Source organism: Corvus moneduloides, chromosome 22 (assembly GCF_009650955.1).
Source record: "Corvus moneduloides isolate bCorMon1 chromosome 22, bCorMon1.pri, whole genome shotgun sequence".
In the NCBI taxonomy this organism is placed as follows: Eukaryota; Metazoa; Chordata; class Aves; order Passeriformes; family Corvidae; genus Corvus; species Corvus moneduloides.
In genome coordinates, this window is record NC_045497.1 from 240666 (window position 1) to 258544 (window position 17879).

The 17879-nt window shown below is 51.0% G+C and overlaps 1 protein-coding gene across 10 annotated transcripts in view; it reads left to right on the forward strand.

Moving 5' to 3' along the window:
- CASZ1 (castor zinc finger 1) overlaps positions 1 to 17879 on the forward strand; it is a 199410-nt gene that overhangs the window by 128916 nt on the left and 52615 nt on the right. For 3 of the 10 annotated variants that reach the window (XM_032131870.1, XM_032131869.1, XM_032131871.1), the window contains one exon: positions 3303 to 3462. The exons of the other annotated variants lie outside the window; for them this stretch is intronic. In XM_032131870.1, the coding sequence (XP_031987761.1) occupies positions 3444 to 3462 (19 nt within the window). In that variant the 5' untranslated portion in view covers positions 3303 to 3443. The remainder of the gene's footprint in view (positions 1 to 3302; positions 3463 to 17879) is intronic. 10 annotated transcript variants of the gene reach the window in all.

Here is a 17879-nt window from a genome sequence, read left to right on the forward strand (position 1 = left end):
GTTTCCTCCTGCATCCATCCTCTCCACCCAGTCTCCTCTTGTCTCCTCTACTGTGCCATGTGGCTTATTGCTGCCACTCCCTGTGCTTCAGAGGAGGTTCCATTGTCCCCAAAATGGGACAGTTCAGGATTTGTTCGCAGGAGGGAGGTGCTACTGATGCCTACGGCAGCTGCAGGAATGTCACAGGTCTGTGGCCCACAGTGCCAGATGCTCCAAAGGAAGGTACCGAACCCACAGCAGGCAAATGTAAGATGATCTGCCCCTGTGTCCCCTTGATGTCCTTTCCACGTGTCCACAGAGATCACCTCGAGTCAGTGGTGCCTGCACACCTGTGTGGGGTGACAGTGGCAGTGCTCAAACCAACTTTAGTGGGAGCAGTGTCCCTTCCAGATCCTGTCCCCAGTGCTGGGAGCACAGCAGAAGGGCTGGGCCATCCAGCTCCCTCGTGCAGCCATGGAAAAGCTCGTTCCAGCATGGCCGTAGAAGGGCTGGGAGGGCAGGCTGTCCTCACCGCTTGTGGGCTTTGCTGCGAGCAGAGAGGCCTCCGTGTCCAGGGCTTTCAAGGAGATGCTCTATGTAAGGGGAAGGTGGGAACAAGACTGTATCCTCCCCACCTTCCTTCTCCCAAGGAACTGAAGACAGACAGAGGGACAGGCATCTGTCCGATGGCAGCTTGAATAGGAGGGAGCCCCGTTGGCTTTGCTGAGGGAGCCTCTTTCTATATGGAAATGAAGAATTTAGGCTAATGGAGCTCAACCATCTCTAATTTTGCGATGGCAGGAGGATTTTGATTGAAAGTAATTAAGCAAGCTAGCTGTAAAATTAATTAAAGCAAAAGGGGGGGATTTTTTTATTGGATTGGATAGCGATATAGCGGCTGTCAAATGGGGGACGGATGGGGGTGACCTGAATTCTCTGCCCTCCCTCCTCCCACTCGGGACGTTTATGTCACTTTAATCTCCTTACAGCGGCTGGTGTGCATTTGTTTGAAATAATCAAGGAAATATGGTCAGAAATTGTCAGCTTTCAGATCTAATTTACCTGACAGCCCTGCGCAGACCAGTAAGCCTCTGTGTGCGTGTGTGTGTGTGGTGCATGCGACTGTGTGGTCATGGAGGACTCCTTGTCTCCCCTCTCCCCCGTTTTTGTTCGCTCTGTCTTCTCTTGATTCCTAGCAAAAATACTTCTGACATATCTGGGGCCACCCAGCACTTCGCAGGAAAAAAAAAATAAGTTTGACAATTTTCCTGTGGTCCCTTCTCCACCCCCACCTTCCCATCGCTGTCTCCTCCCAACCTGCTGCCTCATACTTGCACCATAACCAGCTTTAGGGTTTAGGCAATATAGGATTAGGGGAGGTGGCTGTAATTCTTTATTCCAGATGGCTGGCAACTGCTAAACCCACTGTCACAAGCACCGAGTTATAAAAATACTTAAATTAGGCCCTTTGTTTCAGCCCAGTGTCCCTGCCAAGCAGCTATCCTGGTGTCCTGCCGGGAGCTCAGCTTGCACAAAACAGGTGGGGGACTCTGAGTCCAGACTATAATGATGCTGGGGAGAGGCTTCTCCGGACTCACACCTACCTGGGATTCCCTTGCTCAGCTCCATCTGCTTCTTTTTGCCTTTAGCTCTTAAAGAGAGATCTGCAATAAGAAGGAGCTGGGCATGAGCTGGTGTGTGCTCACTTAGCAGGTGAACATTCCAGTCCAGGGACATACAGAGGCTGCAATTCCTACACATCTGACTGGGTGGGTGGGGGTGTGCATATTCCTGACAGAAATCCCAGGCTTCCCCCTGGGCCTAACCCTGCAAGAACCCTGTGACCTGAGCTCAGCATACTGGAAACTGGGGAAGGAGGGTGACTACTGTAGGGCTGGTGTTTCCTCAGAGCTGCCCTGGTGCCTCACATCTGTCTTGCTAGGTTGGCTCTTACGGTTATTATTTATTATTTATTATTATTCATTAAGCACCAAGAGAATTTGGGCTTTTGTTTGTTTTGTTTGGGTCTCCGTATAGAGGCCTTTGCTGAGGCAGACTCTGGTGCCAAGACCTCTGGCGCTTTTACAATTACAGCCCATGATCCTACTGTATTGTTTATGTAATGACTCTCAGTCCCGAGGGATTCTGCAGCCTTTCTTAGACCAGAGCACCCAGCACCTGGCAGGGAGAGTGCAGGGCAAGTGCTGGACCCTGGTGCCAAGGACAATCTCTGGGCTTTATGTCCCAGGGAATCAATAATATGTAGAGGGCTCAGGCTGGACCTGCTGTGAGGATCCACATGCAGGGGAGTTGATTAAGCTGCTTCAGAAGGAGCAGATGATTCATCCCTGCCTGGTCTCTGTGGTTGCAGGGTCTCTTAGTAGCTCAGACCTGATGTTCTGGCTGTTGGGTGTCTGCAGCCCACCAGTCTGTCTCATACAGTGAACTGAGTGACTGGTCCTTGTGGCCAGCTGATGTGACCAGTCCCTGAGTGTCCCAGAGCACCCCAAACCGTCTCAGCACGGGGATTGAAACTTCTAGCTGTTAAGCAGATATGTGGAGGGCTCCACACCAGCTCTGTAACCTGCAGGACATGGGTAGGACTGGTCATGACCAGCCGCATGGGGCTGTGCTGAGGTGGGTAATGAGCTCATCACCATGATTCTTGGGTTTAATTCCAGCTTTGCCACTGATTTGCTTTGTATCTGTAGCCATGCGAATGCATAGCTTTGTGCCAGTGCTTCCTCATCAGTATAATGGGTATAATTAGGCTTCCCTGATTGAAGATGGCGCCGAACACTGAGTGTGCTGGCAGACTGTTTTCTTTTGTTTAAAAGTCCCTTCCAAAGAAAGGAGGTAAGACCAGATTTTAGGGTGCTGGTTCCCATATCATATTTCAGACATATATGGATTACGGTCTCTGGCAATACCCAACACTTTCCTTGTGGGACAGGTCTGCTCTGAAGAGTTGGCTTCCCCTAAACCTAACAGGACAGAGTTAGGTTAAGACTAAGTGCTTCTAAGCACTGTCTCCCCTGTATTCAGCAAAATACAGAAAGTGGCACTGCTGATCTTCTGTGTTAATTACAAATATAACAAAATGTAACATGAAGAATAGTCTAAATAATTTCATGGCCTGTTAACCAAAAGAGAGCTTAAGTTCTGGGACATGGACCAGGCTACCACTGATAATGGTATCTGAACTCAGTGGTGTCTGGAAGAAGGGTCATACCATGCTGGCTGCCCTGATTTCCCACTGTAGATTGCAAGACCAGATGATTAAGAGTGCATTAGATAATCTTCTAACATAACATTCCCTACAGGCAGTTACTGGCATTGCTGTAGAGACATCCTGAACGACGTGTTGGAAAAGGAAGTGCACAGGACAGTCTTTCTGCATTGTGAACATGTTTGAGACCCCCATGCAAAGCTGTGCTCTGTTCTGACTCCAAGTCTCCTCAGACATGGCCGAGGAAAATGCACGTGAGTGCTGACCTGGGGGCACCTTCTGTTGTTCTATTTGCACCTGCTTGTACTTGTTCAACACCTCTCCCCTCTCAAGCACTGCCACTCTCACTGCAAAGGAGTCTGGAGACCCTGACTCCAGCACAGCCAGGAGTTGAGAAACATCCCGTAGTTGGGTGAATGGGATGAAAAGTTCAGATTTGGGTGGTGTTTCTTTTTCTCTCCGTTTAGTGTGAGTGGCAGTGGAAAGGCATAAGCTCCCTCCTGTCACTGATGTGGTGTCAGCTGGGAAATGATTCTCCTGAGCTGAGCAGAGTGACATGAGCATAAGATCAGTCAGAGAGAGATCAAGCCCAGCAAGTCGGAAACAGCTGAGGCACTGGGCTGAGTGTCTGGAGATGAGCTGCCCATCCTCAGTGAGGAGAGTCCTCCAGAAAGGGACTGGCAGCTCAGCTAACATCAGTTCAAAGAAACCTTGGGAATGTGCAGAGAGACCTCAGGAGTGAGTCAGAAGACAGACACCTATACTTGCCTTTCCTGTGAACTGCAGACCCTCACACAGCAGCCTGCTCCAGTGCTGAATCCCAGCTGCTGTTCCTGTGCATCCAGCTGGCTTGGGGCAGCAAAAGGAAGAAAAAGCCAGAGCCAGCAGCTCAGCTGATCAGGGGTTTCAGGCAGAGGTTGCGCTGCCTGGCTTGCAGTGGATTCAGGGGCTTACTTGGGAAACTGTCTCTAGGGCAAGTCTGAACAAGCCAGTTGCACTTAATTTCCCAGGGAGGTAGAAAAGCCACAGAGAAAAAAAAAAAAGGTGTTGCAATAGAAGGTTTGGGGATAAGAGAACACAGTGTTGCTGGCCAGACAAGGCTGTCAATGAAGACGTATCTGTCACATCCCATTTACTTCCCTGGCAGTGGGACCCAAGGACCTCACTAGGATTCAGGAAGGCTTCTGTGAAGACATCCTGAGCAGGGAAGGGGTTGCTGAATGGGACAAGGCAGCAAGGGAGGCAGGGAGAGTCTTGTGTCACACAACTCAGCTGCTGGGGCCCAGTTAAAACACAGGTGTAAAGTGAAAGGACATCGGTGTGTCTTAAACTCAACCTCCCCCTTCTCCCTTGCTTCCATCTCATGTTCTCTGTGGAGCCCCGTGCAAGTTTATCGCACCCAAATGCAGTAGAATCACCAAGGCTGACAGGGTCTTGGTTTCATTAATTCTGGACCCTGGCATGCCAGCCCTCCACCCTGGCACTTGTTTGCAAGGCTGTTGTGGCTGGTGCAGGCTTCCTCATGGCTTAATAAACCAGCACCTTGAAAGTCTGGGCTGAATTCAAAACATCATAGAATTCTTTAGGTTGGAAAAGACCTTTAAGGTCATCAAATCCAACCATTAACCCGACACTGCCAAGCCCACCTCACAATGGGAGTTATCCTCCAAGAAGGATCCTCCAGCAGGCACGCTGGGTCCCAGTGTCCTCACGTGGGTGACTTGTACTGGTGCAATACTGGGACTTCTGGAGCTGTCTACTGACGTTTCCTCCTCCTGCACTCCAGCAGAGGGAAGGGAGGCTGTGGGCTGGTGCTGGGTGTCTCCATGTACATCCTCACAGCAGTAGGGCAGTCCCCAGGTCAGGTCAGATCCACACTGCTCCCCAGACAGACCAGGATCCAAGTCCTAGATTTGGGAGAGGCTCAATGCAGCACTCCCTGAGTTCCCTCTGCGCAGGAGATACACCCTCACGGAGCTGTCATTTTATTTGCAAACTGAGCAATTGTACTGGAAGAGATTTAGCAAACATGGGACTGCACAATGCTGTGTGTACTGAGTCACACATCAGGGCTGGAGCCTGCTAGCACTGTGAGCTACTGAGGCAAACATTTGAGAATAGCTACAATAGGCACCAAAAATATCTTCAGATGAGATCTTTCTGTGTTGCTGCATGTTGGGTAACAGGGAGGGCTGACAACCTAAGCTTAAACTCTACCCACATGCTCTAGAGCTCATCCTGGGCAAGCCAAGCTACTGGGAATAGGAAAAAAACAGAGGAAAAGCAGGTTTTCTTCTGTAAAGGGAGCTCTGATTAGCCAACTTCACATGGGTTGGGAAAGTTCTGGCTCTGGCAAGAATTTAGGGATTGATCCTGTGATCCTGGCTCTGGCTGCATTTCAGGAGGGAATGACCCCAGAACTACTACCATGCTGTTGGATCTGCAGCTCACACCTGCAGACATCAGACAAGATGTCTTCTGTCTGTTTTTAAAGTTCCCAGGCAAGGGAGCTGCTTTTGAAATCTCTTGTGGAAGCTCTCTCTATGGCAAGATTTTTCTCAGGGGTTTGCTCTGCGGTTGCTTTTTCCTCTCTACTACTCTTTTAAAATAGAGAAGCCACTTCCCCAAAACCTGGCTCTGGCTTCTGAGACACAATTCCCCAAACACAGATTTTGCGGGCTTGTCCAGGCCATCTCAGCAGGATGGGAGAACAGGCAGCAGAGGTTCTTGATGCTGTCTGATGTGCACATGGAGGGCAGGGCTGGCGGTGACCGCTGAATCTGATCAGCCTTCTGCCAGGTGACCCTTCAGCATCCTTTCCCCAGTCCCTCAAACCCTTTCCTTGCATCCTGCTGCTCTCTACACCCTCGCACTGGGGCTGGGATTGTACCTTGGCCTTGCTGCGGCCACTTCCTGCCTTCCAGCACACGATCTCTCCCACTGGTTTTGCAGCCGTTTTTTCTGCCAGCACAGGGCACTGAAAAGTGCTGGCACTGCCAAAAACCCTGTGTGCACTACGACTCCCCAAACATCCCTTTATTTTTATTGTTCTGTTAATTACTGTTTAAACTTTAATAAGTCACTTCGTCAGGAGGGGGGACCTGCAGTGAGGTTTCTGTGCAAACACTGGGCCCGGCAGTGACTCTAGTGTAACATAACCCTTTATACAATGTGGGAATGTTTAGACTGTAACAGAAACTTGTTATTTTAATGACAGTTAAAGGGGAAAAAAAAGAAAGGAGCGAATGAAAAAGGGAAGCAAGTTTGTTGGGGAAATGGCTCATCTCAATCTCTCTGTCTGGCCTCTTTTCTCTTGGCTTTAATGATATCTGGATAAGGAGGCTTTATGGCTTCAGTTGAGGCAAGTCTTGTTCCCAGAGATGCCCTGTACAAGGCAGTATGCGATCCCTTCAGTTCTGCGGGCTGAGGCCAACAGCGGAGAGATGCTGATGGAAGCAGCATGGCTTGATTTTGCTCAGACACAGCAGCAGATGCCTATAGCCAATTTGAGCTCAGTCTAATTATTCTGACCCACACAAGAGACTTTCCCTTTCTATTCAGAGCTTCTTCCACTGGTTAAGTTTTTAAGTAGCTGTGCTGACACAGATGCTGGCATGTCATAGATAGGAGGGTCCAACATCCCATGGAAAAAATGGACCTTGGAGCAAGAAGATGATGCTTCATTTTGACTCCTCAAAATGAGGACTCATAGAGACCTGAGAGGAAGGGAGAGAACCTGGCTCACACTCTTGGCAGTGGGAGAACAGAGGATTCACAGGCATCCTTGATTTTGGATTGTGACTTCTGACATCTGCATTGCTTTGAGGTAGTGGAGAGTGCTTGTGCAGTGGCTGCTGTCACTGCACCACAGCACTGAAGTCACCTCCAGGTTTGGCTTGGCTATATTTAGCACTCATTATAGACAAGGCCATATAGAGTGATATATATGATCTGAAAACCTTCAGCTCCTACTGACCTCTGCTGCTACAGTGAAATCCCCCAAATCTGTACGATCTGAGTGAGGAGTGATGTGAGACCAGAAGGGAGAGCTCCCATGTTTTCCCTGACAGAATTCCATGTTCCCCCTCCCCAGGCTGGTCACTGATCTCTGGCAGTGCTGGTCCTCTGGGAAGCCCAGCTTTTTCTGCCAGACCTGGCTGTTGGGTCCACAGGGAATGAGGGGAGAGAGGTGTAAAGAAGCTGTGGGGGTGCAGGCTGGGGCACAAGAGCTTTGGCAGGAGATGCTGGGAAGGAGAAAGGTGGAATAGTGCTGGGAACTTGAGGAAAGAAGAGGGGAAAAGAAGAGCGCCCTAAGGCCAAGGCCAGCAACTGGGAGGGGAAGGGGGACACAAAGGGCAAAACTTTGGAGGGGAGAAGAGGTTAGGAGGGTGTGGGGTGTAAGGAGCACTTTGCTGGGAGAAAGAACCTTCCTCAGGTGCCAGCTCATTGCCAGGAGTCCAGTTCCTCTGTGCAGGGCCCCTCTCTCCTCTTTGCTAAGTTTCTGTTCAGAAGTGGGAGCCTGGGGGCTCCCTTGCACTCCATAAAGCTCTTTGGTGAGGATGAGTGTAGGGTGGGCTGGGAGGGGATGAAATCATGGGCCTCTGGGGAGTGTGTGTTTTCCCAAGTGGGTCAGCATGCAGGGAGCAGGCCAAAACAGTTCATGCTTTCCTCACCCGCTGCTGGGGTTGTGATTATTATTGATTGGGTTTGCTGTTCTCGGCACTTTGTGTTTTTCCAGCTGAGCATTGGCTGCCCCTGGAATTTTTTTTTTTTTTTTTTCCCTCTGCTTTAGTTCAAATACCCACAAACATGGCAGATGGGGCAGGTGTATGCCCAGCTCTGTAGCAGCCAGCACTGCAGCGCTGGGCTGAGCCTGCTCTGGGGCTGCACAGGCCTGGGAGAGTGCAGGGCTCTGTGAAAGGTACCAGTAATGTGCAGACCTGCTGTCAGTAGGATTAAATTCATAGGTCTGTATTATCTCTGGCTGTACGTCATACAAAAAGGTAAAGAAATCTGCTCTTGTAGAAAAACCACTGTCAAGGCTTCATGTTGGAGCAAATAATAGGGGCATGCAGAGGGATTCTCATGCTTGGGCATGTATAACGTACAGCTGGCTTAGGGTGCATAAACTTCAATCCCAAAGCCAAAGGGCCAAGAGAATGGTAGCTGGAGATACAGTTTTGTTTCATTTCGAACACGTGGTCATGACTTTCAGACCCCACAAAGCCCCTCATGTTGGCTGCTCTCCCTCCAGCCATGCACTCGTATCCGTCCTCCGCAGAGCTGTGCCTGCTCATGGGGCCAGTGGCAGGAGCCGTCCCTTCAGGAATGGTATTTTCCAGGTTCCTGTGTGAGGCCAAACATGTCCCAGCTGCAAAAATAACTAGTCTGTATATCCTGTGGAAACAGGAGCAGCAGCGACACATCTGTCTGGTCTGGGCAGAGCCAGCTTGTAACTAATGCCCCAAAGGGGCATCAAGCAGCTGCAAGCTCCTTGTCAGTGTGCAGAACCCAAAATAGAGGCCTTTGGGGAGGACTGGCCCCTTGGAGGGGGAAGCTCTGCAGTGGGCAAAGCAACAGATACCTCTGGGCCTCTTGCAGGACCAGTGTGTTCCAGCAAGACATTAATATTGACTGGCTTCCCTGGCCCAGCTCGGGGCGTGTGGGCTGCCGGCATGGCCGGGTACACGCATCCCCCAGAGCAGCCCCAGCCTCCTCCTGGTTCCCTCCTGCCTTCCCCATGGCCAGTGGGGTCACTTTGGTTGGAGAGCGTAAGCAGAGCTCAAGGATAGAGCCCCCTGGACGGAGCCAAGGAGCCACCGAGTAAAAACGCTGAGGTTTTCCTTTTCTGTACAGCGCGTTTCCCTAAATTGCCTTTGACTGTGTGCATCGCTAATGAAAGTTTATGCCCTTGTTAGAAGGACAGGCAGGTCCATTCCAGTTAGGGCTGGGTCTATCCTTCTGCCAACTACCCTCCCCAGCACACACACACACACTTTCACTCACTCGCTCTCCCTGGTGAATAAGTAGAGGCTGTTTAAAAAAAAAAAAAGAGAGAGGGGGAAAAAAGAGGAGGGGAAAAAATTTCCATATTTGTGTAAGTTGCTTTAAAAGCATTTTATCATGTCATAAAAAAAAAAGGAAAGTACTCTCGGAAATTGATCCTGCACAAGAGCCCATTGGACAGAAGGACGTTGGGATGTTAATGGCTATTTTGCTCCAGGGTGGCTTATTAAAAAATTTATACATAAATGCTTAAAATTGCATAAATTATTTAAAAAAAAAACATAGTAAGCAATTTGCAATCCCGATCTACTTTTCCTCTTTTTCTTTCCCTCGTCATTCTTTTCTTCGCTTCTTTCCTACAAAAAAAAAATATTCCTTCCCACTTCTCTTACCCTTGTCCTCTCCCTGTCTGAAAATGTGATGTGCCCAAAATTGTACATGTCTGTCGGTAAAATAAATATGATTTTAAATGGTATCTACCACTGACCAGCAGAGCTAGCTGCAAGGGGGAAAAGAAACAAAAAAAAAAAAAAAAAAAAAAAAGGGGAGAAGAAAAAAGAAAAGAAAGAAAGAAGTTTGGATATGATGAGTGTTTCTCGCAGGCGTGGAATGTCACCCACATATCCTGGAGATTGTACTGGGGAGGTTTATGATGGTTTCCCATTGATTTGTTTCCCCGACGCAGCTGCCGACCTCTATTGAGGGACAAACATAATCAGCACTGACGCAAATTAGATGGTTATTCGTTTTGAAAATTGACAGAAAAACAATAAAAAAGATGAAATGCTCCCAAATCAATAGATATAATGAAATTCAAATAATCCGAGAGATGAGGTCTCCATGGCAACTGATAATGTGGAAAAGAAAACAATTTAATAAAGGACAGACACACTTTGAAAACAGATTGGGCAAAGGGAAGGCGGGGGGGCGAGGGAGCAAGGGGGGCTGTGGGTTGGGTGGTGGTGGGAGGGGGCAGCGGGAGGAGGTGGTGGTGGGGAGCCAGAGCCACTGCCTCTCCGGTTGGTTAGCAGTGCTGTAGTGAAGGATCACTGTCCATCCCAAGGACGCTTGCCATAATTAAGAGAGGCTTTCGGTCCAGAAAGTGCAGATTCAGGTTTTAATACACAAAATTATTTCAGGAGCACTGAATCGGAAAGTCGTTTGTTATGACCTTCCTGAGAGGCCTGGAGCAGGGCATGTTGGAGGCGCGGCGGCTGAGCCAGCTGAGTTATGGCATATTTGTGTTTTTATAGTGCGGAGGGGAGGGGGAAGGGGGGAAGAAGGTTAAACAGTATTTACAGCTCAGTTGTTTTCAGAAAGGAAAGAGAAATAGAGTTCATGAAAAGATGCGAGTGGAAGAGAGAGAGGGAGAGATCCCTTGCCCAGCACACACACTCCGCTGGGACGTCAGCTCCAGTGAGACACTCCCCGGTGCTCTGTCTGCCTTAAGGTGTGAGGTGCAGATGGGCTGGGGGGTACAGAGGGGCTCTTTGGTGGGATTGGGAATGTGTCTGTCCCTGCCGCAAGTCTGGCTGCAGGGTCCAGCTGGGAGTCCACTGCCTTCTCGCTCCAAGCTGCAGAATAAACTGCATCTGGCGTGCGGGCTCATGCTGAGAGCGTGCGTGGAGTGAGTGCACGCGGGTGCTCTGCTCACACCGGTGGCCGCCTGTGGTGGCTGCACGTGTGGCTGCTCATGGGCTCTGCGTGGGTGCTGGTGGTCTCTGTGGGGTGCTGGCTGTGTGTGTGGGGCTGAGCGGAGCCAGGTGCGTGTGGGGTGCAGGTGCTGTGTCTGTATGTACATATATGTATGTGCGGATGGGACACCTGTACAGTCACAGCTACACAGGCTGGTGTGCCTTAGCATGTGCATGCAGTTGTGTGTGTTTGTGTGCAGGGTCATGTGTGCCTCTGCATGTGATAGTGTACCTGCACAACCACGTTTCTGTACACGTGTGTGTTCCCACGGATGGGTGTTTGCAGTCAGTGATAGCACAGGCACATGGATGGGCTCACGAGGACACAGGGGATAAGAAGATGAGCCCTAATGACCAGAAGGAAGAGCAGCAAAAGGCAAGACACGGAATTAGAGTGGTGTGAGCACTGGGAAGCATGGGGTGAGTGCCCACGTGGCCCAGCCATGGGTTTGCTCTCCCGTGCCGCTCTGACAGGACTGCTGAGTTAACAACTCAGGGATGACCCACTGCTTTCACACCAGAGCTCATTCTCCTCTGGCCTGATCATTCCTTCCAACAGGATGGAAGCATTTCTTGTAACCACACTGCACAGTATTTGCTGGTCGCAGACATCTTCAGGGATTCAAGAGCCCTTGAGCTCCCAGTGCTGTGCGTAATGGGTACCTGCTCTGGATTCACAAAAGAGTTCCAGCCCCACTTGGGGATCACAGAAACCTCTAAGGGCATGTGTGCCCCCTTTGCACACCCAGCCCAGAGCAGTTACAGCTCAGGCAGTAGCCAGGGGCTGTGGACAGGACATAACATGAGCTAAAAGGCTGAGATGCTCTGGTTTGCTCTTTGTATGCAGCCCGTGCTGAAGTTTCACTCACCTCCTTCAGGCTGACACACTGATTTACTTTGCAGGACCTTGAAAGACCACAATAATGAACTTTTTCTGGGCCTGCATTTCTTAGTGGTGCAACAAGCATTCACGCTCCCAACTCCTATTTAGCTCCCGACTTCCCACTGCAGTTAATTAGCAGTCGGCATTCTTCGTTGGGTCTGAGCTTAATAGTGCTGAAAGGGATTGCAAATTGCTCTTAAACTGCTGACCAACTACCAAAAGGGTCAGAGGGACCCTATTTTAGGAGCTGGCTCACTTAACCCCTGCCCTCGGTTAGGGATGAGCCCAGCCTGACACCAAGGAGCTGCTGTCCACTGACTTGGGTCATGGTGGGTCTGGGTTCTCTGTAAAATCATGCATTAAAGACGGTCACCAAGAGGGACTGATGAAACTTCAAGGAATTCCCTTCTGAATCTGTCCTTTAAGAGATCTGTTGTCTCTCCCTGGTCCTTTTTATTCCCCCAGTGTCAGGTATTTGCAGCTAAGTCTGGTTCCCTCTTGATCTCACCTCCCTGTTTCCCTGCACCCTTTGTCTCGACTCCTTCAGCCTTTAGAGAGGGGTCTGTGCCGTGTTTCCAAGAGGCTCATGTCTTGGCCTCATCTTCATTCCTTGGGAGCTGGCTCCCACACAAGCTAGCAGGCTTTGCTCCAGAGGCTTTCCCAGCCCTCTGCTTCCACCACCCCTTCCCTCCCTCCCTGCATCCACTGTGTCCTCCTGGCACAGCACTCCAACCATGCCAATATGGAGAGGTGAAATTAGGCACTGTGTTTGCATTTAGTTGCCCTGACAACATGTCCAGCTTCACAGGGAGTTTTCTAAGGGCCACAGCCAGTCTGCAGGGACTTAAGGGTGATGAGCTCGTTTTTGCATCTTTCCCCTTGGTTTTCTTCACAACCTGTGGGGAGATTGACGGCAGGATTGTGATGTAGATGTTAGCAGTTCTGCTTGATTTATAGAGTTACTTAGGCTGAGTGAGGCTACTTGTGCTCCTCTGGATAGTAAACCTTTTAACCGAACTAAAAAATTAATAATAAATAAATAAGGTAAGGAAGAGAAACTGGATCAGAAAAGCTGATCCTCTTGGCCTTATGTTACCTGAAAGAAAGATGGTGAGGACAGAAGGCTCCCAGGGAGCTGCTGCTCAGCCCGGGGAGCCCAAGACCCCGCTCACTGCATTGGGTTGGAGCACTGAGAGCAGGTTTTCATGGGAAGGAAACTGCTGAAATGTCTTATCAAAGATCCTGCATTGACAAATGAACTAGGAAGTTTGCAGCCGGACACAAGGGACTTTTGAGCTTCAATCGGTCCTCTAGCAGTGCTTTTCCTCTGTTGTTATTTGCTTTGCATTAGTACCTAAAATTGCAGAGGCACTGGGCCCACTAAGCTGAGCAAGAAATCCTGTCCCAGTGGGTGACCCGTGAAGGGATGAAGGGGAGCCAGGGCAGAAGGAGAGCCCGCATGATGTCCTTTGCCCAAAGAGAAGGAGCAGTAGCAGAGTGGGGAGCAGAATCAGAATTCCTGACTCTGTTCCCCACTTTTTTCCCTCTTCTTTACATTCTGCTCCTTTTGTTAATTGTAGAAGCTTCCTGTGTTACTTGTATGCAGAAAGACGTTCTTTTCTGGTCCTTTGGAGGTTCCAGGGCACATGAGTGCAGAGCAAGGCAAAGGGAAGGGCAGAGATGAGGAGCTTTGCCTCAGCACTCGGGTGAGAAGCAGACCCTTAGTGGGTCTCCCAGTGAGGAGCTGGGGGTAGGCAAGATCAAAGCACATTTAGAGTAATTTTTGAGATCTGCTTGGGAAAAGGTTCAGACGTGCATTACTAAAGAGCTGTGAAGAAGGATTAGTCCTATCCTTGCTCAAAGTTGAACCACTTTCCCCACCAGCTGTGCCAAATGCCTGTGAAGAGCTGGTGGGGCAGCAGCAGAGCAGGTCAGTGGTAGGTGAGAGAGGAGTGTCGGAGGAGCCTGGTGGGGTGAGGCAGAGGAGCCAGGGGAGGCTGTCACCGTTCAGCCATGGAGGGGAGAAGGGCCCTGAGTCGGGCTGGGTTGTGGCAGGGCAGGTGAGGAGGTGCTTGCAGCAGGATGCGGCAGCTGAGGAGGCAGCACAGTGCTGAGCATTTGAAGGTGTCCATCGTGCTCTGCTGCCTGCCAGCCAGCTCGGCTCTCCAGCAGGGACTCTGCAGACTCTGGAGGACTTTTTGAGTTGCAGTCCACTGCACCATTGCAGCAGGAGCGGCTGTGCTATGGCCAGCTCACTCCTAGTGTGAGGTCTGCACTGCCTTTCTCTCCCCGGCCAGTGATATATGGCATAAATTAGGCCTCTGAAGGGGGATACTGCATCCTTAAGAAGAAATATGTCCTCATTTTTCTTAAACACCGTTTGCACTGAGTGAAATGTTTAGAAGGGACGCTGAGGGATAACTTTATTTCTTACTAGGGAGTTCAGAGCCGTTCAGTTAAACCCATAAAACACTGGGAGTAGGGAAGCTGACAGCCTGCCCGTGCATTAGAAAAGCCATTACTCATCTAGGGGAAGTTCACCCCATGCTGGAGCCTTGTGTTATCAATGGGGTGGTCCACAGGAAGACATGGGATCATCTCCCTTGGCCATCTAAGGGGTCAGTAGGATGCTCAGAGGTAGAAAAGACTCTGTAACAATCCAGCACAGTGACATAGAGTGCTGATACAGAGACCCCAAAGCACTGGGTAAGGCTCACTGGTGGATAATCGTCCTCATTCCCCCTCCCCTGCATGGGGAAACTGAGGCACAGAAAACTGGGGAGACTGATGGTTACACTGTGATTGGAAACCAGGCTGGGAGCCAGCATTTCTGGTTCATAATCCCCAGATCGAATCACCAAAACCTAATTCCCTTCCAGAGGCAAGGAGTGAAAGTCGGGGGCCTGACCTCTGGCTCCGTTTCTGTCACAAAGCTGTGTTCCCAGGTGGAGTTGGGAGTCTGATTCCATCTTCATTGCACCAACATTCAGCCCTTTCTTCCTGGTGGGATTTAGAAAGTCTGGAAGATCAAGGCAAGGTCTTGTAGATAATGGTAATGGGAATTCCTGTCTTGGGTGGTGGTTGGTGGTGTGGTGGGCTGCATTACAGGTGTGGGTGTGAGAGCTTATGCTCTCACCCAGGCACCTGGCCAGTGCAGGCTGCCATCATTCCCCCACTAAGAGCCTGTTTGAGAGGACAGGGCCACGCAGGGCACCCAGAGTCCTGGCAGACAAGGCATCAGCCACCGAGGAGGTGGTGACTTTCTCTTTGCTATTTTATTTTTGGAGGCTTGACACCAAAAGATTTAATATTTGTTTGAAATGAGAAACAGTTCTCGAGTGAATTTGGAGAGCCTGGGAATTAATGTCAGACCCCCCTCCCCTCCCTAAACATCCCTCCTCCCCGTCAACTGAGTCCCCCCCTTTCAATTTCTGAAGCTTGCTGATTTGAATATTTATAAATATCAGTAAATTATTTATTGTAGCAATCTGCTGTGCCATTTCACCAATCGCCGTTAACACTTTAGGGCTCGCTCTTCAGGAGGATGCGACTGGAGGAGACGGGCACCTGGGGGCTGGGAGCAGGCACTGGGGAGGGGGTCCTGCCTGCTGGCTGCGATTCCAGGAGGGCTTCTCTCTGTGGGCAGCGCTGGAAGGGTTGAGATATTTGCAGGAGAGAATGGGGACTTCTGTGTCCAGTACCAGGGGACACTGGGAGAGGACATGGCTAAAAAGGGAGGCTCGTGTTGATGGGGGAGCGAGGGGGCTGCCTGAGGGGGTGGGCTGTTTGTGCCCTGTGGCATGCAGGGAGCTGGCCCTGACTTACAGCTCCGTGCTCATTACTCTTCACTTGTGTCTGCTCCCCTGAGGAGGAAAATTCCTCTCGGGTTTCTCCTGTCCCATTCTCTCCCTTCAGAATTACAATTGTGCATAGAAAATACACACTGCTCAGAGATGCTGTGGCTATTTTATGTTTGTGGAAAGGAGGGGGTCCCTATGTTCATAAGCTCTTCTCCCAGAGAAACCCCGTCAGCAGCACTGGAGCAGCCAAGTGGCCAGGTGAGAAACAGGAACAGCCCAGCCAGCTGGCAGCTCCAGTGCAGGGCACCAGGACTCCAGAGGCCATGGCTTCCCCCTGTTCTCAGGGTGTCCTGTCGCTCACTGCCCAGTGCTGATTTCTGTGCACTGCTCCTCACTGTCACCAGGAAATTACAGCTGAACTCTGCAGCAGAGAAGGTTGAGCAAAGGGAAGCAGGATGGGCTTGCTGGAGGGAACTGGTACTGCTCTCTGCCCCTTTGAGCCAGGGCTGAACCAAGCTCTGGGCGCTGCAGATAGGGAGAAAAGTAGCCCTTGTGAGTCTGTAGATGCCAGTGTGGTGGGCAGGAGCAAGTGAAGCAGCGAGGACTGCAGGCAGACTGTGCTCTGGGAGGAGCTGGCTGGGGGGACCAGAGCAGAGTCCCCAGCCTTTCCGCCCCACTTTATGGATGAGGTGTGTGGGGAGAGCCCTCATGGCTGTGGGAAAGCAGGGAGTGAAGCTGGCAGCTCTTCGGTAAGGACGCCCTGGCTGCTCACTTCATTTCTCCTCCCACGTCTTCGATTCTCCTTGTCCTGCCTGCCCAGTGCTGTCAGGTCTGAGTCTTGCACCGAGGGCTTTCCCCAGCTCCTCGCAGACACGCACAGGCGGGATCCATGCTTCCAGGGCAGAGAAGGTTGTTAAAGAGCTTTTGTGAACTCCCCAAGGTCAGCCGGAACAGACAGCATCCACTAATCCAAGGTCATTTCCTGGGCTAAAAGCAATAAAATGTTTTATTGATAAACTGAAGAGGGGGAGAATACACACTAAATCCACTCTAAGACATTGAGGGCCATGCCTGGGATGTTCTGCCTTTGCCCTGGCCCGGCCTGGGATAATACAGGTCTTCATGCTGGAGGAAAAATGTTTTCTGGTAGGGGCTGAACATTTGGCTGCCTTCCCTGCCTCCTCCCAGCATGGGGCTGGGCAGTGCCAGGGCATTGCTCCTGAGAAGCATGTTCCCAATGCTCCAGTGGCCTTCTGCTGTGAAGGTTTGGCTCCATTTTAGGGACTGCAGCTCAAATGTGAAGAGGCTCCAAGTGTGCAGCACCCTCACCTCCCACCCCATCGAGCCGTGCTGCCCTCCCTGTTTGGGATTACTGGGCAGACCGGCGTCTCTCCAGTCAAGTTTGCACCACAGTGGTTAAAAAAGAAAAGGACTGTGCAGCATGTCAGCCGTCCTTTCCTCCCCTTCCCCGCCCCAAATAATGCCGTTAATAATTAATCGAATGAGAGCTTCCAGCTCCTGGAAAGCTGGCACTGGGACCTCCCTCCTGAACGGAGCTGCTCAGCTGGGCTTAAAACTCTTCAATAGGAATATGAAAGCTCCATCTGTTCGATGTACCCAGCCCTCTGAAGTGACAACGCTGTCCCTCCCCAGCCAGCAACCCTGTCCCCCCAGAACGGGCCCTCCTGCGCCAAGGGCAGGGGTCCGCCCTGCACCCTGGCTCTTCCCACAGCCGTAAGCCCCTGCTGTTACCCTCCACCCATGCCAGCTGGTTCATCCAGTTCCCATACGCCCTTTTTTCCAGCTGGGACCCTTTCTCCCCTCTGCCAGGGTGTGTTTTCATTGACACACCAATTGATAAGGCAAGCTAAAGCCAGGCTTAGGCTCTCTCCTCCTCTCCCTACAAAGCCGGATTTATCTTTGTAGCAGTTTGCCCCTTGGCTGGGATGGCCCGTTTCGGTCCGGGCTTCAGATCCTTTTGTTCCTGCACACCGTGTGTCCCCCACAGCCCGTTTTCTCCCTCGGGGGAGGCAGGGCTAAGCCATGCCCAGCTTCGCAGCACCCCACTGTGGAGTTCATGGGTGAGACGGTGCTGCTTCAGGGGCTGCATGGAGGGAGAGGGCCGGGGTCTGCATGTGAGGTGCTGGCAGCACGTGGGGACCTGGGGGAGAGGGGTGAAGCATGGGCAGCAGTCTGGGCTGACAAGGCAGCGAAAGGGTGAGCTTTGTCGATCTCTTTGCCAGCCCTGGTTGCAGCATCTGTACCTTTCCTTCAAAGGGAGGATTGCC